This window comes from Schistocerca piceifrons, chromosome 1 (genome assembly GCF_021461385.2).
Source record: "Schistocerca piceifrons isolate TAMUIC-IGC-003096 chromosome 1, iqSchPice1.1, whole genome shotgun sequence".
Classification (NCBI taxonomy): Eukaryota; Metazoa; Arthropoda; class Insecta; order Orthoptera; family Acrididae; genus Schistocerca; species Schistocerca piceifrons.
This window is the reverse complement of record NC_060138.1, coordinates 1103572794-1103596586: the sequence shown is the minus strand read 5'-3', so window position 1 is coordinate 1103596586 and position 23793 is coordinate 1103572794. Positions and strand designations below refer to the sequence as shown.

The following is a 23793-nucleotide window of genomic DNA, read 5'->3' as shown; positions in this document are numbered from 1 at the left end:
TGATTAATTTTCACACACATTTATTAAAATAATAACAAGCATAAAAATAACTTAACTTGGTTCTGGATGCTATTTACAATTGACAATCTGAAGTTCCTTTGGTCTTATTCTCACATATCTCTGATACTTGGTCTTACTCTCACAGATCTCTGATACTTGACAAAGGGTCTATACATTTATCTTCATGGCTATGTACAGGAATATGATGATCTTATTAGGCGCAGACTGAAACTTTGACTATAGACTGGTATAGACTAATGTAGTCTGGTACAGACAGGTGCAGATAAATGCAGACTAATGCAGACTGATGCAGACTGACTAATCGGAGGTCTGTACACTCGTTATAATACCTCGCGAGTGTGATCCGCGAGGAGAAAATGTTCTACGTTAGCAGCAATCTCGTTGGCTGCGTTACGTATTAATACGCGGATCGGCGGAAGCAGAATTTGGTCCGTCTCTAAGACAGCGCCATCTCGTAGTGCAGAGACGGACGAGCGCTGTACCTGTGCTGTTGTGCTTAGCGGGGCGCGCTCTATTCGGAAAGTTGTGTACACGTTGACTACGCGGAACTACGTACACAACAATAAGCAACAACTTTCGCTGAGCGTTCGTTGTGAAGACACTATTGGGCAGTCAACTGTTTAACAGTTGCGCGTCTATTCGCCCGTATACGTCTCCGCAGAAGTCGTAATCTATGGCCCGTGGTGCTTCACAGTTCCCTCGGCGGCGGTTTTGGATGGCACCATTTTGCCGTCCATGGTATACGAGGGACACTCCAAAAGAAATTCACACTATTTTGGTAAAAATACAGTTTTCATTCTGCATGTGTGAAAGTTTTACAGTGTGTAGATTCATCCGCCCCGCTTGATTTCAAACTTACTTCAATCTGTTCCCGTGAGTTGCACTGTGGCAGCATGTCTTCAAGATGGCTGCTACACTTGACGTTCGTCAGAAGCAACGTGCTGTCATAGATTTCCTGTGCTGTGAAAACGAGACAGCGGGAAACATTCACAAGAGGTTGAAAAAGGTGTATGGAGATGCTCCTGTCGATCGCAGTGCAGTTAGTCAGTGGGCAAGCAGGTTATGTTATTAAAGCGGGTACGGAAATATTGAGGATTGTCCTCGCAACAGCAAGCCTCGCACTGCACACACTCCAGACAATGTGCAGAGAGTTAACGAATTGGTGACTGCTGACAGACGCATCACAGTGAACGAATTGTCACGCTACGTTGGGATAGGGGAAGGAAGTGTTTGCAGAATACTGCAAGTGTTGGCGTTAAAAAAGGTTTGTGCCAGGTGGGTTCCCAGGATGTTGACAGTGGCTCACAGAGAAACAAGAAAAACGGTATACAGTGAACTTTTGGAACAGTACGAGAATGGTGGAGATGAATTTCTTGGAAGAATTGTGACGGGTCATGAAAGATGGCTCCATCATTTTTCATCAGAGACGAAGAGGCAATCAATGGAGTGGCATCATGTAAATTCAGCCAATAAAAAAAATTCAAAACCACATCTTCTGCTGGAAAAGTTATGGCTAAGGTGTTTTTCGATTCCGAAGGACTCTTGCTTGTGGACATCATGCCAAGTGGAACCACCATAAATTCTGATGCATATGTGACGACACTGAAGAAACTTCAAGCTCGACTGAGCCTTGTTCGGCCACATCGGCAAAAGAAGGATGTTTTGCTGTTGCACGACAATGCACGACCACATGTCAGTCAAAAAACCATGGAAGCGATCACAAAACTCGGATGGACAACACTGAAACACCCGCCTTACAGTCCTGACCTGGCTCCATGTGACTATCATCTCTTTGGAAAACTGAAAGACTCTCTTCGTGGAACAAGGTATCAAGATGATGACTCCCTTGTGCACGCTGCCAAACAGTGGTTCCAATAGGTTGGTCCAGAATTTTACCGTGCAGATATACAGGCGCTGGTTCCAAGATGGCGTAAGGCAGTTGAGAGGGATGGAAATTATGTGGAGAAATGAGAATATTGTTCCTATATGATGTATCTACACACTGTAAAACTTTCAAACATGTAGAATAAAAGAGGGATTAAAAAAAAAAATAGCGTGCATTTCTTTTGGAGTGACCCTCGTACCTTAACCAAGCGGGTATTTGCACAGTTAGCCGTTTCGCTAATGTTTTCACCCTTGGCCCGAAAGTCAATGATCACGCCCTTTTGGACGTCAGACAAATCGCTCCTTTCCCGCATGCCTATGTGACTGGACCGAATATTATCGTAGTATGAAGGGACGATGCTTGTGATGGTAGCGTCAGACTGATAAGGCGTCCCATGTGAAATCCATTGCTCATTACTGACCTGCAGCTAGCGCGTCGACAGGTGCTTGGAAAATCAGAATGTGCTCGAGGAATTCTCGTCCGCCCACGCCGCGCCTGCTAATGGCTGATGGAGCTTCTTTGGCAGCTCGTTCCCGTGAGATAACTCCGTCCCGATATCTGTTGGCAGAGATCTCTTGGCGTGATATTGCTCGCCGATGAGTAAAAAATGAAGACTAGTGAATAAAACCGTGTGTTCAAACGAACTGCGCAATCGGTTCAAGTGGCGACATTCCTAACATGCGCCGTCAAACCTGATATCTGCTCTGTTAACGTGTCCTTGTCGCCGATATGGGAAATTTGCCAGATATGACATTTACTGGTAACTCTCTTGAATTGTTCATTGTTCGCATTGCAAAGATAAACACATTTTACGAGGGTGTGTTGAAAAGTAGTGCCTCCGATTTTGTGTGTGTGTGTGTGTGTGTGTGTGTGTGTGTGTGTGTGTGTGTGTGTGAAAACTCTGAAAGCTTTTTGAATAAACGAAACTTAATTAACATTGTACACCTTTTTCTTTCTCAACATAATCAGCCAGCCGACGAACATATTTCTGCCAACGAGAGACCAATATGTTAACACCGTCACTGTAGAATGTTTGACTTTATTGACGCAGTCACATCACCACCTCTGATTGCCCTGCTTCATCACTGAGAAAGTAAGTCCTCGAATGTGTTCTTTAAGTTTTGGAAATAGATGAAAATCGGACGGGGTCAAGTCAAAACGGTATGGAGGATGATCGCTGACAGTGAACCCAAGAAGTCGGATTGTAACATGTTGGAGCGCTCATGTGTGGCCTGGCAATGTAATTTTGAAGGACAGGAAGCTCCGTGTGTGGACCAATTCTTCGAATTCGAAACTCGACCATAGTATGCTGTTTCTTACTCACAACATAGGCACGTTTACACACGGCCATGATAAATGCTACAGCAGTGGATAGTTTTAACTTGCACCGGGAAAGTCGACCGAGTAATATGCATAACACGTAATACCTCAATCGATATTGAGGACAGAATAAAAAATTAGGAAGCACTGCTTTTCAGCACGCCCTCGTAGACACACCGCTGTAAAATAAGAAGCTTCGATCGAAGTACATTGTTTGCTGGGAGCAGTTCTTACCACATTAAACTATCGCAAATCTGACCAGGGGTACCACAAGAACTGGCAGTTTCTTTGTTCTTTAAGGCTGACAACGGGCGAAGAAATTCTCGCCTCGTTACAGATTTAGCGAACTTCCGTAACCAATAGTGTATATAAAAAAATTCAAATTTGGCGTAAAACACATCTCAAGTACAAGCGCACTTAAAAAAATAAGAAAAAGAATTGGTTCTAAGTAAAAGCAGATGCTCGAATATCGCAATGACATGGAAATGGCTGTAGATCGTGTTCCAACAAAATTATGGTGGTTGTTGTGGTCTTCAGTTCTGAGACTGGTTTGATGCAGCTCTCCATGCTACTCTATCCTGTACAAGCTTCTTCATCTCCCAGTACCTACTGCAGCCTACATCCTTCTGAATCTGCTTAGTGTATTCATCTCTTGGTCTCCCTCTACGATTTTTACCCTCCACGCTGCCCTCCAATACTACTAAAGTGGTGATCCCTTGATGCCTCAGAACATGTCCTACCAACCGATCCCTTCTTCTTGTAAAGTTGTGCCACAAACTTCTCTTCTACCCAATCCTATTCAACACTTCCTCATTAGTTATGTGATTTACCCATCTAATCTTCAGCATTCTTCTGTAGCACCACATTTCGAAAGCTTCTATTCTCTTCTTGTCTAAACTATTTATCGTCCATGTTTCACTTCCATACATGGCTACACTCCATACGAATACTTTCAGAAACGACTTCCTAACACTTAAATCAATACTCGATGTTAACAAATTTCTCTTCTTCAGAAACGCGTTCCTTCCCATTGCCAGTCTACGTTTTATATCCTCTATACTTAGACCATCATCAGTTATTTTGCTCCCCAAATAGCAATACTCCTTTACTACTGTAAGTGTCTTAGTTCCTAATCTAATTCCCTTAGAATCACCCAACTTAATTCGACTACATTCCATTATCCTCGTTTTGCTTTTGTTGACGTTTATCTTATATCCTCCTTTCAAGACACTGTCCATTCCGTTCAACTGCTCTTCCAAGTCCTTTGCTGTCTCCGACAGAATTACAATGTCATCGACGAACCTCACAGTTTTTATTTCTGCTCCATGGATTTTAATACCTACTCCGAATTTTTCTTTTGTTTCCTTTACTGCTTGCTCAATATACAGATCGAATAACATCGGGGAGAGGCTACAAACCTGTCTCACTCCCATCCCAACCACTGCTTCCCTTTCATGCCCCTCGACTCTTATAACTCATCTGGTTTCTGTACAAATTGTAAATAGCCTTTCGCTCCCTGTATTTTACCCCTGCCACCTTTAGAAGTTGAAAGAGGGTATTCCAGTCAACATTGTCAAAAGCTTTCTCTAAGTCTACAAATGCTAGGAACGCAGGTTTGCCTTGCCTTAATCTTTCTTCTAAGGTGAGTCATAAGGTCAGTATTGCCTCACGTGCTCCAATATTTCTACGGCATCCAAACTGATCTTCCCCGAGGTCCGCTTCTACCAGTTTTTCCATTCGTCTGTAAATAATTCGCGTTAGTATTTTACAGCTGTGACTTATTAAACTGATAGTTCGGTAATTTTCATATCTGTCAACACCTGCTTTCTTTGGGATTGAAATTATTATATTCTTCTTGAAGTCTGAGGGTATTTCGCCTATCTCATACATCTTGCTCACCAGGTAGTAGAGTTTTGTCAGGACTGGCCCTCCCAAGGCTGTTCTAAAATTATGGTAGCCTTAACAAATTTACATGGCACATCCTGTGTTTGTCCCGGTGGAAGTCTATCAACTAATATAGCATTTGCGTGCAGATAATTCCCTACAGATACACACAACTGCAGTGTTCATGAGAAATTTGTTTAAATTGCGATATACTTTAAGGTGTGCATGTAAAGCAAACTGTACCTTCGCAGTTTATTACGCCAGTGAAACACACATCAGGTTTGGAATCGACACGTTGAGATCAGTGTTGCCAGATGGTCGGGATTCGTCTGGACTCTCCCGACATTTCATACGATGTCCAGACTCCAGGCAATATAGAAAATCTTTCCGACAAACAGCTTCTCGCAAACTCCTGCACAAAATAATAATCTGAATTTGCCGCGCGGTTTCGTGTTTGTTTAAATTAGCATTTTTTTTCTTATGACGAAGGAAGTAGGGCACATTGCTTTATGCGTAACCATTTACTCCTCCAATATTGTTGCAAGACTACCTGCTAGAGTGCAGCACTTTCAGTTCAGTTTCGTACACTCCATATCAGGGTTTAAGCGGCAAATTGGGGTTGGTTAAAGGTCTTGCTGCTACTTCGCTGCGGTATAGTCAGAGGCGGCTGCTGTGTGAGAGCACAAGGGTACGTGAACACCGTAACCGTCGACACCTTGCAGATTTATCGGTTTTTTCTTTGAAAACTGTTAAATGTAACATAGTGAAATCTGAAAATACGGCACTTGAATCTACCGCGCTACTGCTCCTTTATAATCCATTCAGCATAAGAATAAACCTGATGTAAACAAACACAGAGGCAATGATTGGTCAGAAGCCGTAGAATACGTACACTGGCGTTGTTACACTTTTGAAAGTAGGTCCTACTTATATTTTAGATATCTTATTACTAAGTTTCGTTAAATAAAACTTTAAGATATTCAAGTGTATTAACAGCCGTCAACGTTTTTCTTAACCACGCTTTAGCTTCGTAATTTTTATTTCAAAAATCGTGTACAGTCACAGCCTCTGCAGTTTTGTGCTCTGATTGTCGCGCTAATAAAGCGCACTATGAAAATGGCTGAGGCTACTTTCTGTTCCGTAGTGAAACACGCACGTGGAACACGGTTAAAAAGTGCCGAGAAATAGACTGTTCTTAATGTTTTCATCAATTTACGAAGATAATCAGCGTTGAAGTATTCTCAGTGTTGTATATAATGCATTCTCAAACTGGCATTTAATGTATATCGCAGTCGGTAGCGTAATGGAATGTGAAATAAGTGCGCATGCTCGTGCTGCGGTTAAAAACCCCACGGAATCATTTTTTTTTCCTCGTTCAATATGAAATACCTACATCTCGTAATTATAAAACTCATCACCATATTTTATGAATAATGCACGACTTCTTGTTTCTAATTACATATTGGACGCGAAATTCCTTTTTCCATTTCCAATACAAATTCTTAGTTATCGCTATTTTATGAAAGACTGTTCATAAAAATTTTTGAAATTAAGAAAACATAAAACACAAGAATTTAATTTTTCAAAGCAAAAATGAAAAACCAAATCCTCATTTTTTGGACTATGACCATCGTAGAAACATGAAAAACAACCATTTTCACAGCATCGAAAACATCCTAGAAACGCAGCGTTTTACATTTGCTACTGTACCATTACAATATGAACCCAACAGAACTGATCTGTAGTCAAGCTGCGGGATCTGGCCCGAGACGTTAACAAGACTGTTAAGCTGTCAGACGTACTGGAACTGCTTTTTCAAACGTCCCTACCGAACGCTGGCGGGATACAGAAAAACTTTTGTGTTCTCACTTACGGCAGGTCTTGTCATGAGGGAAGCCTCGTCAGCGACGTCCACCGCATGAGCGGCTAGGGAAGTGATGCCAATGGTTTTCCTTGCTGTCCACTGATGTTGATGAAATCAGTCCCTCAACGGAGAAAATCTCCGACCCAGCCGGGAATCGAACCCGGGCCCTTGGCATAACAGACCGCCGCGCTGACCACTCAGCTATCGGTGCGGACCGCGGGACATAGAACGGTCGTCATGAACGAAGAAGAGAAAATGGTGCGCCTGGTTGGCTTTGTGGATTCTGTTGTTGATAGGCTCGTTAACAACGTAGCAGGTGACACTTTCAGAATTGAAATGTATTTCTCTGTTTCGGATAAGGAAGGAGCTAAGAGATTACCAGACGACTGACTGCAAGTAATACCTTCAGTGGCTTCAATATTTAAATATACGGTGAAATCCTTCAATACTCTCTTATGTTACACACAGTTTAGGCAGAAAAATTACCCTCTGGTTAAGTTAGGAGTTTTCATCATTCTTGTTTTTAATTACAATAGTACGTTAGCTAAAAACGATAACGTATTGCGTTTTTCGTCTAGTCATCTAAGGAGCGTATTGTGGGACATTTGCAGTGTATTATTTCATTCTGCTTAAAAATTAAATGACATTCAAAGCTGTATTGCTCTTCTGTTCGTCTCTTTTTACGTGTGAACTGCAGCTCGCCACGCCACTGCACCAGCTGAAAGGCCAGTGCTGTCCAAGTTAAATGCGCCGGTAAAGCTGTTGTCCCGTATTATCGCTAAGTCGATGTGTAAGTGAATCAGATCGCAAAACGTACCTGTATTATCATAGTTGACGGTACTCGAGACGGCGTGGCTGCAGTCCCACGTGAAACGGAAATCCAATGAGGTTCCAGCACACGAGCAAGAATACACAATACAATGTTGGCATCAGGTTTATTCTTATAGTGAACGGATTATAGACTCTATGAAACTTGGGCATCAGGGTCACGAGCACCTCTTCAGTTGTGCACGTTTTAAGGAGCTTTTGCGCATGCGCAGCTCGCGTGACGTAATTGCCTTGATTTGATAAACAAGGTGCACGGTTCAGGGTGTGCACAGCTAGCCCTTGCCACTCAACTAGAAGGTTACGTCAGTGCCATCAGGTGGTAGCATACTGTGGCAGACTTTTATCCCCATTCGCTTGGCATAAATCCTGCTAAGTGATAGCACAGTCCTCAGATATGCTAATTCACTCACTATATAGCAAAATTAGATTGAATGTCAGTATTTGTTACATTTGTACTGACAGTAAACCTATTTTGTGTGTTTCTGAATGAGTTATAGAATATTAAGTTATGAACATTATAATACAGTAATCCATTTGAGACAGTGAGAATCATCATGACCTAAAGCACATCACCGTCGATTGTGAGACTGTAGCATTTATTCATGATCCTGAAATGTGTTGATCTTATGGTGAGTCAGTTTTATCTGTGCTGTAGGCCCACATTGTATTTATGAAAATTCAAAAAAAGCTGTATCACTGGTTTCTCTGATATTCACTTAAATGTGGGATCGATGGCGGTGTGCTTTAGGCCCTTAAGAATCTCAGCGTCTCATTTGTATTCTAGTCAAGCGACCATGTTGATACACATTAGTACTTGAGTTAATCATTTCCACAATGGTAGTTTGCATTTGGAGCTGGTTGTTTACAGTGGGGGAATCGTTTTTGTGTGCAGTGTAAACATGAACTATGTTGAATCTGTTTTAAATACGAACAGAAAAGTAAAGCTGTGGGTCGGGTCGTGAGTCTTGCTTGGGTAGCTCAGTTGGTGGAGCACTTGCCTGCCAAAAGCAAAGGTCCTGACTTCGAGTCTCAATCGGGCACACAGCTTTAATCTGCCAGAAAAGTTTTGTATCAGCGCACACTTTTCTGCAAATTGAAAATCTCATTCCGGGAACATAAAACTAAATTATCAGGAAAAGTTAGCCACGATGGAACTAGGGCCTCCGAGAATAGACTCTTTGATTGAGAGAGTGACGAAATCAAATAAGTGTGATCACAAGTGAACATTCAAGAAGGGAAGTGTACAATGAGCACAAGTTGTTATGTGGGCACAGCGTAAAAACATCTGATTTTCAGTCCGGAAGTAAATCTGTGAACTAATACATCTGTTGGGACCTAGTACATCTGTCCGAAAAAATAGAAAAGTACGAAAACTCATACATACATACTCAACTATTTACCAGGTAATAACAGCTTTCTTCAGCCATGACGCACTTTACAACAGTGGCATAATATCTGCAACATTTTTGAAACTGTGACACCTTCGATAAAACCGACTGTCCTTCCACTGTCGAAATTGCTCAGCTGACAAATTGTCGACATCCTCCAGTAGGACTGTTGACTGTGCAGCATTATCGTACTATAACTGACTACTCTCTCCTTCAACATCTACCAAGGTCACAACTTACAACATATCTACGTAAGATACTCCTGAGAAGTGAGCTCCAGGGCGCCTATGCTGGTGGGACAGACTGGTTGTCAGTGACCTGTACTGGAAATGCATGCAGTTATATGGCTGTGAGACAGGCATGGATATGAAAACCTTGTTTGTTCCCTAGCAGGTGTTGTTACTAAACTGTATTGGTAGTGATTTTTCACTCTGGAAAAATTGTCTCAAAATATGGTTCAATCTGTTTCATGTAACCATTGTTCCGTATATGTTGCAGGTTCTGCCCTTGGCTACCGCCATCTGCAGGTGATGCTCATGTTCCTGGGAGTGACATTTGCGTATGCTTTGAGGACAAATCTTTCAATTGCCATTGTCTCTATGACAGACAAAAACAGCTCAAATCCAAATTTTCCGGTAAGTTTCTGTTGGTTGTAATAATTAGAAAGTATACACTTTATATCTTAGTTAAATACTTTATTTATTTATTTTGCAACACAAAATCCAGAAACATTCTTATGCTTTCTCTCTCTCTCTCTCTCTCTCTCTCTCTCTCTCTCTCTCTCTCTCACACACACACACACACACACACACACACACACACACATACATTGAGATGAATGTGCTGGCTAAATTTTCACCCACTCCTCCTTCCTAGTTGTCATCAATAACATGCAGAACCCTTCTCTTTTCCCTCTACACTCTGCAGTTACACCTAAGACACAATATACTCATTTTCCAAATGAAAGGTACAAATTAAAATGAAAAAAAAGAATACACACAGACACACACATACACTTATTTTAAATTTTTTTATTGTTTAAGGAAGTGTGTCACCTAAATTTTCTCAATCATGGAAGAAGTTATGTAGTATCTACAGTTATTTGTTTACAACAATCAACACACAAAAAATACAATGGCAGTTAATAGAGCATCAGATTTACACAGGCACCTGAGAACATTGACGAAAAATTGCATCCTGTGCCAAGTCAGATAATATGCAATGATCATCAGCAAAATCACAGAACTGTTCTAGACAGTAAGAAGAATCTTCACTGAGCATGGCTGAAGCAAGAGAAAGTAAGGTCTCGCTGGCAGTGTGCTGTCAGCAAGACGTGGCTAGTGCTGGTGTTGACAGCGAGTGAAGCAGATGCTCTCATTTCGACCTTCCACTGACAGCATCAAGTACAAATTCTCCAGTCACAATAGTGGCATACTTCGGTGTGCCACCACTTCCATCCCCTCCTTTAAGAAGTCAGCACCACAGGCATTGATGGCAGAAAATGGAGGGCCAACCAGGTGAGATCACTGCTGTTGACAGGCTGACATGGCCGAGAAGCCCACAGGTTCCAGCCACATGTCCCAACAGCGGCACAATTGGTGCTGAATGTCAACAGTGTTTGTCTGCATCAGCTTAACAGCAACCAAAGAGGCATTGCCATTGTGGAGCAGAACTGTCAGCTGTCTGTGGCCAGGCAGGGCATGCAATCAGAAGTGGCCTGGATGATGGAAAGCCAGGTGCCAGCATGGAAAATGCGCCTTTTGCAATGAGGGATGGACCCAGTAATGACTGGGAAGGGGCAGCCAGGTGCTCTGGCAGATATGCGGCATCCATGCAGCTGCTGTCATGTCGGTGGAGGGTCTGGTGCAGCTGGTGGTTGCATATCTATGTCTCTGGTGCCAAAGGCAATCAGGTGGAGGTGGCTCCATGGCCCCTGGCCCCTGGAGTGGAGCATTGGTTTCTAGAGGGCTTCCAACCAGCGTTTTCTGTGGCTGCAGCTGTGACAGATCAGTGCCCCACTGAGGGTGCAACTGGTTCTGAGGATGGGAGAGTGATACCCTGATGGCTTCTACAATGATCATTCACTGATCATGTATTATTCCCTGGTGCCCATACAGCCTGCCAATGGAAGGTCAGCAGGCATGTACAACAGAGGTCACGAACACACCTTTGGCCTTGCCACAGATCAGAGCAGTTGCAGCAGTGTCCAGAGCTGTCAGTTGTGGAAGATCTCCACTGAGCTACTGCCATTCAGTGAAGTGACCCTGTAGGCTCTGGGAAACAGAGGCAATGCCAAGTCAGTGGACATGTCCATCAATCACATTTTCAGTTGTGTCTTAAAAGTATGCACCATACACTCTGCCACACCATTCATCTGGAGGTGAAATGGTGTGGGTATGAGATGCAGAACTCGTGAAACAGTGGTGAAGTGAACTGTGGACCATTATCAGACACGATTGTCAGGGGCAACCCTTAGATCGTGAAAACCAGGGTGAGAGCGTGCACAGTTGCTTCCATTATGGTCGAGTGCATGTGCATGGAATAGGGTTCAAATAGCTCTGAGCACTATGGGACTTAACTTCTGAGGTCATCAGTCGCCCAGAACTTAGAACTAATTAAACCTAACTAACCTAAGGACATCACACACATCCATGCCCGAGGCAGGATTAGAACCTGCGACCGTAGCAGTCATGCGGTTCCAGACTGTAGCGCCTAGAACCGCTCGGCCTCCCCGGCCGGCCATGGCACAGGGATAATTGGGCAGTGCATCAACCACCAACAACTGAGTAGAATTATGGAAGGGGCCTGCAGAGTCAATGTTGATGATGTCGGACTGGGCCTGGGCCATGGAGCAGAAAGTTGCAGCATCACCACCTGCTGCTCTGTATACTGCTGGCACTCACTGATCTTCATAATTGCTGAATTTATGTCAGGCCAGTAGACAAAATGACATGCAAGGACCTTCATTCAGGTCATACCCCAATGGCCATGAGGTAGGAAAGTAAGAACCGGAGGGATGATGATGCAGGAGTAGTCAAAGTTGGTGCTAAGGAGGAGCATGCCATTAACTACTGCCAGCTGATGATGGAGGAGGAAACAGTTGCAGAGCAGATGGGACTCCTTGGTGGGCAGCTTCTCAGGCTAACCATTGCACATAAAGTAAATCTTCTCGACAGCATACACAATGGTTAAAGCTTCCTTCAATGACTGTTACCATCTTTGAGGTGTAAGCAATATGCTGTTCAGAGCTATGAGCATTTCCGTGAGCCAAAACTGCCACAACCCTGGATTGGGAGGCATCTGTGGTAAGGACAACCTGAAGGTGTCAAGGCGCAGTGATGACTTGAACAGTGAGTTTATGTGGGTGAAAGCTCTGTTGCAGCCTGCCAACTAAAAAAAAATGAACACAATTTGTATGAAAGATGTTTAACAGAGGAATGAAATTGGGGAGAAGTTTGAAATAATAACTGATTTTACCCAGATATGACTGGAATTCCTGCAGATTCCACAGTTTAGATAGGTTGTCAATAGCCACTGTGTGGTGCTCTGTAGGTTTGACATTATCCTGTGCAAGATGGTGGCCCAAATATTTTATTTCTGTGTATACTATTGTCTTCAGATGCAACACAACTCAGGCAAGGTAACTAAAGTCAACAAGGTGTGGTCACACAGCCAAGGCTTATGCATGTTTGTCACCATTCCAGTTTTTCATATAAACAAACTGGCATGTGCTAGTTACCTCCAGATGTAAAATTTAGTTAAACATAGCTGCCAGATTGTCAACTAAAATAAGAAGGGAAGGAATTAACATCATCCTGCTACAGTCCCATAATCCCATGGAGTGTGTACTTCATTATTAAATCTGTGTTTCTGTTGTAACATGAGTGAGGACAGATAGTAATGGGTTCATTTTTACTAGACTTAAGACCTGTGTTATGTACCAATACCAGAGAAGGAAAGCTGCTACTCACCATATAGTGGAGATGCTGAGTCGCAATAGGCACAATAAAAAGATTCACGCAATCAGAGCTTTCAGCCATTAACGCTTTTGTCAGCAGTACATCTACATCTACATGATTACTCTGCAATTCACATTTAAGTGCTTGGCAGAGGGTTCATTGAACACACACACACACACACACACACACACACACACACACACACACACACGCACACACACACACACACACACACACACACACACACACACACACGCACACACACACATGCAACTTGCACACACATCTATAGTCTCAGAGAGCTGAAACTATACTGCGAGCAGCAGCACCAGTGCATGATGGGAGTGTTGACTGGGTGGGGGTAAGGACGAGGCTGGGACGGGGAGTGGGAGGGATAGTATGGTGGGAGTGGCGGACAGGGACGTGTTGCAGTTTAGAAGGGGGGGCAGGTGAGAAGGTGCGGAAGGGTGAAGGGGTAAGTAACAGAACGGAGAGAAATAAAAATAAATTAAAAGACTGGTTGTGGCGGTCAAATGATGGCTGTGTAGTGCTGGAATGAGAGCAGGGAGGGGCTGGATGGGTGAGGACAGTGAGTAACAAAGGTTGAGGCCAGGAGGGTTACGGGAATGTGGGATATATTGCAGGGAAAGTTCCCACCTGCGCAATTCACAGGGTGATCCACTTGTTTCTTGGCCACAGTTTTTTGGTGGCCATTCATGCAGACAGACAGCTTGTTGGTTGTCATGCCTACATAGAATGCAGAACAGTGGTTGCAGCTTAGCTTGTAAATCACATGACTGGTTTCATAGGTAGCCCTGCCTTTGATGCAATGTTGATGCTAGTGACCAGACTGGAGTAGGCAGTGGTAGGAGGATGTATGGGACAGGTCTTGCATCTAGGTCTGTTACAGGGGTATTACCCATGAGGTAAGGGATTGGAAACAGGGGTTGTGTAAGTATGGATGAGTATATTGTGTAGGTTTGATGGATGGCGCAGTACCACAGTAGGAGGGGTGGGAAGGATAGTGGGTAGGACATTTCTCATTTCAGAGCATGACAAGAGGTAATCGAAACCCTGGTGGAGAATGTAATTCAGTTGCTCCAGTCCTGGATGGTACTGAGTTACGAGGGTAATGCTCCTCTGCGGCCAGACTGTGGGACTTTCGGAGGTGGTGGGAGACTGGTAAGATAAGGTACAGGAAATTGGTTTTTGTACAAGGATGGGAGGATAATTATGGTCAGTGAAGGCTTCAGTGAGACCCTCGGTATATTTAGAGAAGGACTGCTCATCACTGCAGATGCAATGACCACTGGTGGCTAGGCTGTACAGAAGGGACTTCTTGATATGGAATGGGGGGCATCTGTCGAAGTCGAGGTATTGCTGGTGGTTAGTAGGTCTGATATGGACGGAGGTACTGATGTAGCCATCTCTGAGGTGGAGGTCAACATCTAGGAAGGTGGCTTGTTGGGTTGAGTAGGACCTGGTGAAGCAAATGGGGAATGTGAATAAGGTGTCCTCACCTTCAGTCTAGATAGCAAAGATCTCATCAATGAATCTGAACCAGGTGAGGGGTTTAGGATTCTGGGGTTTTAGGAAGGATTCTTCTAGATGGCCCATGAATAGGTTAGCATAGGAAGGTGCCATACGGGTGCCCATAGCCGCACTGCGGATTTGTTTGTGGGTGATGCCTTCAAAGGAGAAGTAATTGTGTGTGAGGATATAGTTGGTCATGGAGACTAGGGAGGAGGTTGTTGGTTTGGAATCCATAGGGCATCTGGAAAGGTAGTGTTTGATAGCAGTAAGGCCATGGGCATTAGGAATGTTAGTGTACAGGGAGGTGGCATCAATAGTGACAAGCAGGGCACCGTGTGGTAAAGGGAAAGGAACTGTGGAGAGACAGTCGAGGAAATGGTTGGTATATTTTATATAGGAGGATAGGTTCCAGGTAATAGGTTGAAGGTGTTGGTCTATGAGAGAAGAGATTCTCTCAGTGGGGGCACAGTAATTGGCCAAAATGGGGTGTCCTGGGTGGTTGGGTTTATGGACTTTAGGAAGCATGTAGAAGATGGGAGTGCGGGGAGTGGTAGGGGTAAGTAGAAAGATGGACTCTGGGGAGAGGGTCTGGGATGGGCCTAAGGATTTGAGTAGTGACTGGAGATCCTGCTGGATTGCTGGAATGGGATCACTGTGGCATGGTTTGTAGGTGGAAGTATCTGACAGCTGACGGAGTCCTTCTGCCACGTAATCCTTGCGGTTCAAAACAACGGTGGTGGAGCCTTTGTCTGCAGGTAGGGTTATAAGATCAGGATTAGTTTATAGATGACGGACTGCGGTTCTTTCTGCAGATGTAAGGTTAGTATGCATGTTGAGGGATTTGGGGAATGATGGTGAGGCAAGGTTCAAGGATAAGAAATTCTGGAAAGTTAACAGGGGGTGGTTTGGAGGCAGTGGGGGTGGATCACGGTTGGATGGAGGAGTGAACTGAGTTAGGCAAGGTTCAATATTGGTCGTGGGTTGAGTCTGATTGGTCAGGTTGGTGGCAAGTAGTGTTTCCACTGTAGGGACCAGGAGAAGGAGAGAAGGTCTTTAACTAGTCCTGCATGGTTGAATTTGGGAGTGGGGCAATAGGTAAGGCCTTTGGAAAGGACTGATACTTCTGTGGGACTAAGGCTTCTGGAGGAAAGGTCCATGACTGTGTTGCGGGTCTGTTTAGGTTTTGGGTTCTGTGCAGTGGTGGGAGGGAGTTTTGGAGGGTGGGGTAAGTGTAGTAGGTCTGCAAGCAGGATTTGTCAGCTATGAGGGGGCGTGGGGGAGGTTTGGAGGTTGTAGTAGAAGTGGTGGACTGTGGTACTCCGAGGTGGGAATAGGAAGTGAGCAGGATGGGGAGCTTTTTGAGGTGGCATTGTGCATGTTGCTCAAGTTCCTGCAGGAAAAGAGTTTCAGTGCGTTTTATGGGTTCCAGGAATGAGAAATGTCCTACCCAATATCCTTCCCACCCCTCCTATTGTGGTATATGGTGAGTGGCAGCTTTCCTTATCTGGTATTGTTACATTCCATATTGGATTTTCCATTGTTTGACCTGTGTTATGTAGTGTTCTCAAAATGGCCAGCAAGTTGCCTAGTGTACATAGAAATCATGTATACACATAATTTTGATAGGAAATGAACTAACTAATTAACAAGTAAATATCTCCCTTATGTTGAAAGGAAATTCAATTAGGAACTGATGTTACCTACATTTGTCTTCCAACAGGAATATGACTGGGATCCACAAACACGCAGTACAATATTGAGCTCTTTCTTTTGGGGCTATGTGGTGTTCCAAATCCCTGCTGGGCAACTAGCAGAAAGGTATGGTGCCAACATTTTCTTCTCTAGTGCCCTGTTCATCACAGGAGCCTTGTCACTTCTCACGCCAGTGGCTGCAGACCTCGGAGATTGGCCACTTGTCTGTGCATGCCGAGTCCTCCAGGGTGCCTCCCAGGTGAGTTTTCTGTTGAATCATTCATCCTGCAATGCAAGGTGTGTCTTATAACACCATATTCTGAAAGCTTTTGTATAATTCATTACAAAGGAAACTGTTTGATTATACTGGGTGCCTCATAAGAGTTTCCAGGCATATTTTGTCTGGTATTTTGGCAGTTACTTACAACTCCACTTTTGCAATATGCAGCTGGTGTCAGCCCAAACAAATATTGCTCTTCACACATTTCATGGGGTGCCCAGTGTCAACAGGATGCATCAGTTTGTTTCCCGTTTCAAACAAAATTATTTTTAAATTGAAATTTTACATTCCTATTCAATACAGCACTGCCACATTAGTCTAGTGTGATATTTGTTTTGTTGACATGCATTAACATGTGACAGAAAATATGAAGAATAACCAGTACTCCTGCAGGAACTGAGCAGCCTGCTTCTGCATAGTGGTAGCAGTCAGGATGGGCCAAGGTTGTGTTTTCGCTGCTAGAGCACTTGTTATTCCTTGTGTTTTAGTGTCCTTGTTAATACATACCAGTAAAATGAATATCACACGAGATTAATTTGGGATCACTTTGTTGAAATGACATGTAAAATTCCTCTTTAAAATTAATTTTGTTTGCAGAAGAGCTTCTGTGAAGTTTGGAAGGTAAGAGACAAGGTACTGGCAGAACTGAAGCTGTGAGGGTGGATCATGAGTCGTGCTTGGGTAGCTCAGTTGGTAGAGCACTTGCCCACGAAAGGCAAAGCTCCCCGAGTTTGAGTCTCGGTCTGCCAGAAAGTTTCATGACCAAGGATGACTGACAACAGACTATCCCCACCAATAAATTTTCAGCCAATTTTGATGAAGATGCCATTAAGGCTGATTGTACAGGTAAAAGGCAAGTAGGCTGCAATGCATTGTTGGATATCTGCAAAGTCTGAATGCTCAACTTTCTCACTCAATGCAAGGTGACTGTTCTTCAGTGCCCTCCTTATTCTCCGGATTTGATGTTGGCAGACTTCGTTTTATTATCCCACCTTAAATTAGTCCTGAAAGGATTACAGTTTGTAAAGGTGCACATGACCACACCACTTTGAATGATTCCACAATAAGCTTTACAACTGATGCCAGAAGTGTGTTGTAACTACTGTAATGGTGATTACTTTGACAGCCAGTAAAGGTAATTTGTTTGTAATTTTTGTTTCCTTTATTTTCTGAGACCATGCATCAAATTTTTCAGAAACATCTTGTATTTTCTTTAAAAAAAATACAATTGAGTAACTCAGTGCAAAAAGGGGATAACTCCACTTTTTCCCATAGCATATGCTAGACCCTATAAGCTTTAGCATCTTACCCCATTATCATTTTGTTAGGAGAGAGGGGTAAATACTAGAGATATTTCTGTTTTGCACTGAATGTACACAGTCCAGTCACATTAACAAAACCACTTTCTACTTTCAACGTTGTAGAATATGAATCATCCCCTGTTTGCACTGATATCTTTAATAGTGATCAAGTAGATACCATGTTACTAATAGGGTATAAACAGTATCTCTACAGTTAATTCAGAAGACTGCAGCCTTTTTCTGAGTAGCAGCTTCCTTCCTAATTTAATTGGTTAAATTTAGATGGCTTAAATGTGAATAGTATTAAGAAGCATAATGATAGTTTACTGTGAATACAGAATACTTACTAAGTTTCTATGAGTCCTTTGTCTTTTGTTAATGTATACCCTGACTTGTGCCACATCCCTGACTTTCTCCTTCTTAAAAGGGTCTATGGAGCATTATGAATGAATGGATGGATGAATTAAAAGGCTGATTTTATGAGGACATCAAACAGCAGTAATGCCAACAAAATGCGAAAATATACCCTTGCTAACAAGTACAAAGTGTACTGCTCTCAAACATGTCTGATCTCCCTTTATTGTGTAACAGTTATATGTTATTATTGCTTATCAGTGTCATATAGGTAATAGGTAGATGAGCTTTGTATTCAACTAGCAGAAACAAAAAATAATTTTATGTGTAAACAGACATTGGTTAAACGAGAATCGACTACATCTTTATATGTCATCAAGCTGCAGTTTAATATAGATAGTTCCAATAATTATGTCAATAACAATCTTGAAAGAAAATGTAAGATGAGGTAGCCTAACTTCCTATAGCTGCTTCAGCAGGTGTGTACAATCAGGTGTCTATGGTGATGCATGTGTGAATGTGTGTACTTTTGCTAGAGGAAGAGCAAAAGCTTTAAAGTTAGTGTAAATACTGTTTTCTTTTGTGTATTTCTATGCACTGCACTTCAGTCAGCTATAGGCTGCTTTCCTTTGTTTTATGTATTATTCCATCCAGGAATTTCCATTGTCAGTATCTGTTTATACAAATCTTGATGAATTTTTTTTATAGTTTTGACTACCTTCTTTCAGATATAAAAAGTTTCCATTCAAAGGTCACACAGTCCAGAGTCAGTTTGCCAATCAGGCAAAACTGCTGGTAGTATTGAGGCATTGTCCTGCTGATGCATCAGGTTTAAGATACCCATTTGGTAAAACACAGTGTTATGCTGTGTGAAGAAATCTGTAACTGCGTGCTGCACATCCTTGTCTGTCAGGAACTGTAGACCCTTCAAGGCCTTTTTCTAGGGACCAGAGGCATGATAATCATGTGGGGAGGGATCAGGACTATAGGGCAGGTGCTCAAGTGTCTCCCAGTTGAATTGGCACACCTTTTGTGTTATGACATTTGTGATATGGGGATGCATGCTTTTATGAAGCAGCAGCTCCTCTTGCCGTGCACCATTCCACAATGGTGGTTTTCAATAGACATGCTGCCCCATACACATTCTTTATTCTTTGGTGGATATCTACCAGTGTTTGTAGTGTTTGTCCTTTGGCAACCAAGAAAGGAATAACAGCACATAGTAACTGTTTGGATGCTTTTGGTAATAATGTCTCCATAGTTCACTTTTCTGCATTTACTGCACATTGGAAGACATGAATGCCACTATGATCCCTTTTTCCACATTTACTGCATGTTGGAAGACATAAATGCCACTCTGATCCCTTGTCTGCATGTCAGTGCTTAAATACCCACATTGGAGTCACACTATGTTGAATCTAAGCTGCAGCACTGCACTGAAATGGAAAGTTTTTGATTGCTCCTTATACATTTAATAAGTGCTGCCCAAAAGCAGTAAAAAGACATGTAAAGAAATCAAACAAACAGTGATGTAAAAGTGTACACCAGTGGTTTACACCTATCCCCAGAAAGATACTTTCATAATGAATATTTAAGACAGATGAAAATACATTGCAACAGATGTACTTTGTTATCTTTAATTAAAAATCAGAAATCATAAAACAAATCAAAGTACAACATGGCCATGTACTGAGGAACAAATATTCTATGGAAATTTAAAAGTCTTGCAGTCAAGAAAACCTTGACAATACTGTATTTAATAGACTGTCTGTTACATTATTACACTGCCACACACCAACAAACAGTAAATGACATCAAATTAAATAGAAATATTGTGAAAAACTAGTTACAAGTGAAATACACTGTGAAATAGAAGCTATTGGAGACTAAAACAAATTTTCATTTTCAAGACACATGAAATGATTAAAAGATGAAAGAAACTCAGTTCATTTTTAAATATCACATGCTCCATGGTAAAAGATCTAAAAATATGTAGAGTATTATTTGTGATAAAATTCTGAAACTGAAGAATTAACAGTATCTTCCAAACAGCTTTAATATGTTATACAGCATTTAAATGTGTACAACTCAAAATTTTTACATAGAACACAACCTCATGCCTCACAACAACAAAAACAGCAGACAATGTCAAAAACTGCTCAGGGCAGTCTAGTGCTTATTCTTTCATGTGGTTGTAAAATTGGTCACTAGATTGAAACACGAAGTGGGAAACATCATGTGTTCCTAGGTATACTATTCCACAGGACTTTTGTCTCCAAATGCTTTGGATCTGTAACTGCTCAAAAAAAGATGTTAGTGATGCATCAGTGGAGTGACCCTGGAAGAATTTCTTCATCTGAGTTTTGAAAGTGTGGATGATTCTATTAGCTTCTTCATTTGATTGTAGATGGAGGAAGGGGAGGGGGGGATTGGAATGTGCTGAATGCCAGAATTGTGGACCATTGTGAGTTATGAGCACTTCCAGTAGACCTTCAGTTGCAACAATTTTTTCTAAGGCAGTGATAGTGTCGTTGGTTGACATGGCATTGTATTGGACAATGTACAGAAATTGGGAGTAAGCATTGTGCATTATCAAGAACATGGTGTTAAACACTGGCCCAGCAAAATCAATGTGTACCCGCTGCCACAGGTGGGCACAGGGTGGCCAAGAAGCAAATAAATGTCATGGGGCTGCCTGCTGGCTTTGGCGAGATGGACATGTTTGGGTGAGTTATTCAATGTCCTAGTTCATTCCCAGCCAGTAAGTGAACCTATGAGCCAAGAGTTTAGTTCAGGACACCCTGCAATGAACTTGATGCAATAGTTGTAGGATGTGCCAATGTAAAGAATAAGGAGTGACTACTCACGAGTGGCCTTTAATCAGAAGCAAGTGAAATTACTCCATCAGTCAACATGAGCTGATTGCAGGCATTAAAGAACTGATGGAATGCTGCAGAAGCCTTGGGAGATTGTTGTTCAGGCCGTCTGTGAAATATATGATTCTGGAATTGTTGGAGTACATCATTGCTACCAGTTGCGTCTGGGACCTGGAAGCTGGTAATGGGAGAAGAATTTACAGTGGCTTCTGCTTCCTCATCAATATGAAAATACAGAATTTCTTCTTTGTCAAACTCTGAATTGGGTCCCCATGGAAGGCGGGTGAGGGCATCAGCTTTGGCATGCTCAGTAGTGTTGTGGAAGTGAATCTCTTACTGATAGTGCACAAAGTAGTGTTGTGGAAGTGAATCTCTTACTGATAGTGCACAAAGTAGTGTTGTGGAAGTGAATCTCTTACTGATAGTGCACAAAAAATAAAGCCTAGCACTGGAGGTGGTGAACAGTCCTGTCTGGAATATTCACTGCTGGACTGAATAAGGGGATCAGTGGTTTATGGTCTGTGATGAGATGAAACTTTGAAAAACGTGGAATTTCTTTAATGCAAATATGATAGACAGTGCTTCTATTTCTATTTGGGAGTTTCTGTGTTGGGTATCAGTCAATGTTTTTGTGCATAGGTCATGGCTTGCTCAGAGCCATCCCCCCCCCCCCCCCCCCCTTTCCCCCGGCGGGTCCACAACTCTTTTGTGGATACGTGTGTGGTGAGCATGGGGCCCCAAGCTAGTGCAGTTCTCCTTCCTTTCCGGGCTGCCCTACCCCCCTTCCCCATCCCTCCTCATCCCCAATCCTTCCCCCCCCCCCCCCCTTACCTCCCCTTCACATTCCCTCTTCTTGGAAGTAACGTATCGAGCCTTCGTCCGGAGATGGACGTTTGACAACTCCAAGATCGTGTTTCCTTTGTTTTTCTCCATCCTCACACATCCTCACACTTTCTTCCTCTATTGGTCTTTCCCTACATTCACTCTTCTCCTTGCTTTCATGCCCTTACTTCTATCTCTGCCTCATTCTCCTTGCCCTATTCTCCTTGTCTTATTTTCCATGTCTTACTCTCCGATTCGGCGTTTGAGATTCTTTCTTCTATCCCTCTATCCCTCTCTCTCTCTTTCCTCTCTTCTTTTCTCCCTGTGCGTGTCTGAAGGCCGACCCACACGTTCGCACGCGTAGCCAGCGATGGGGTAATGCGTAATTCCCCACCCTGGGTAGACAAGCAAGGCACGCATGTACCCCCTGGTAAAGGTCAGGCCCAGGGAGGGGATATTGCCTGAGCTGTTACCTTCCGAACATGCCAATTGGTCCCTCCATCCATTTCTTGGGAGGTGTGACCTGAGGTGTGAACAATCACCTAAGGCAGGAGTGCCCTCTGAGAGAGCCCCCCACAAGGAAGGAGCGCGCCATCGGAGATGCTGGCAATCATCGGGGATTCATCCGCAATTGATTTCTCTTCTTCTTCTTCCCTGTCTTCTGCCCAAAAAAGAAAGCTAGATGAAACAAATGTTCCAAAAATTCTACCACTGGCACTGAAGTTTCTTGTTGTCACAAGATCTGACGGACACAATTTCTCAACAGTCAACCCTTTCATCATTCAGAAGGGTGTAGATGTGATTGCAGGACCAGTGAAATCTTCTACTCGGTTGTGCAATGGTACCTTGCTTTTGGAGACAGAGAGCACCTTCCAGGCCCAAAAATTACTGCAAGCCACTCTCTTACAGAAATTTCCTGTGTGGGTGGAGGCCCACCGCACCTTGAATTCATCGCGTGGTGTGGTGTATACCAGGTCACTCGACGGTCTAACTGATGAGGAGATTCTGCCTTTCCTCTCTGATCAGGGAGTGACAGCTGTCCATTGGGTCATGAAAAGGGTCGACAAGGACCTCATACCGACCCAAACCATATTCCTGACATTCGACAATGCGCAATTGCCTTCACGAATTAAAGCAGGTTATGAGATCATTTCTGTTCAGCCGTATATACCCAGCCCTACAAGGTGTTACCAATGTCAGCAGTTTAACCATACAGGGCAGTCTTGTTCAGGTGCGGCTAAATGCGTTACCTGTGGCAGGGATGCCCATGAGGGTGATTGTCCACCTCCGTCCACTCGTTGCATCAACTGCATGGACGACCATGCTGCCTCCTCTCGTGACTGCCCCATCTACAAAGATCAGAAAAGTATACAGGAAATTCGAGTGAAAGAGGAGGTGTCGACCTCGGCTGCTCACAAGTTATTCAATAGCAGAAAGCCCACTGTGCTTCTGACAGGTCAATACAATACCGTTCTCCCCTCTCCTCAGCCTACCAGGGAGGTAGTTACAGACATGTGATCTAACATTTAGCAATTTGGTCGTCAGATCATCCGATGCTAAGATCAGCCGATCAATGTCTCCTCTTCCTCCCACCAACCCCAAGGCTCAAACATCATCATCTGCTACTGCTAAGATGAGGACCTCTAAATCAGATGCTCGGACCTTCAAAAAAGAACTGATACGTGAAGATTTCTTGTGTACACAAACTTCACAGCCATCAACTGTTCTTTCGACAAAATGTAATTCTTCAAAGAAGGCTCATAGAAAAAAGAGTTCTCCATCTCTG

General features: G+C 43.1%; 1 protein-coding gene across 1 annotated transcript in view; it reads left to right on the top strand.

Moving 5' to 3' along the window:
- The window catches only part of LOC124798820 (putative inorganic phosphate cotransporter), a 220710-nt gene that overhangs the window by 109615 nt on the left and 87302 nt on the right, over positions 1-23793 (top strand). The window contains exons 2-3 of the mRNA XM_047262353.1: positions 9689-9825; positions 16403-16633. Coding sequence (XP_047118309.1) covers positions 9689-9825; positions 16403-16633 — 368 coding nt within the window. The remainder of the gene's footprint in view (positions 1-9688; positions 9826-16402; positions 16634-23793) is intronic.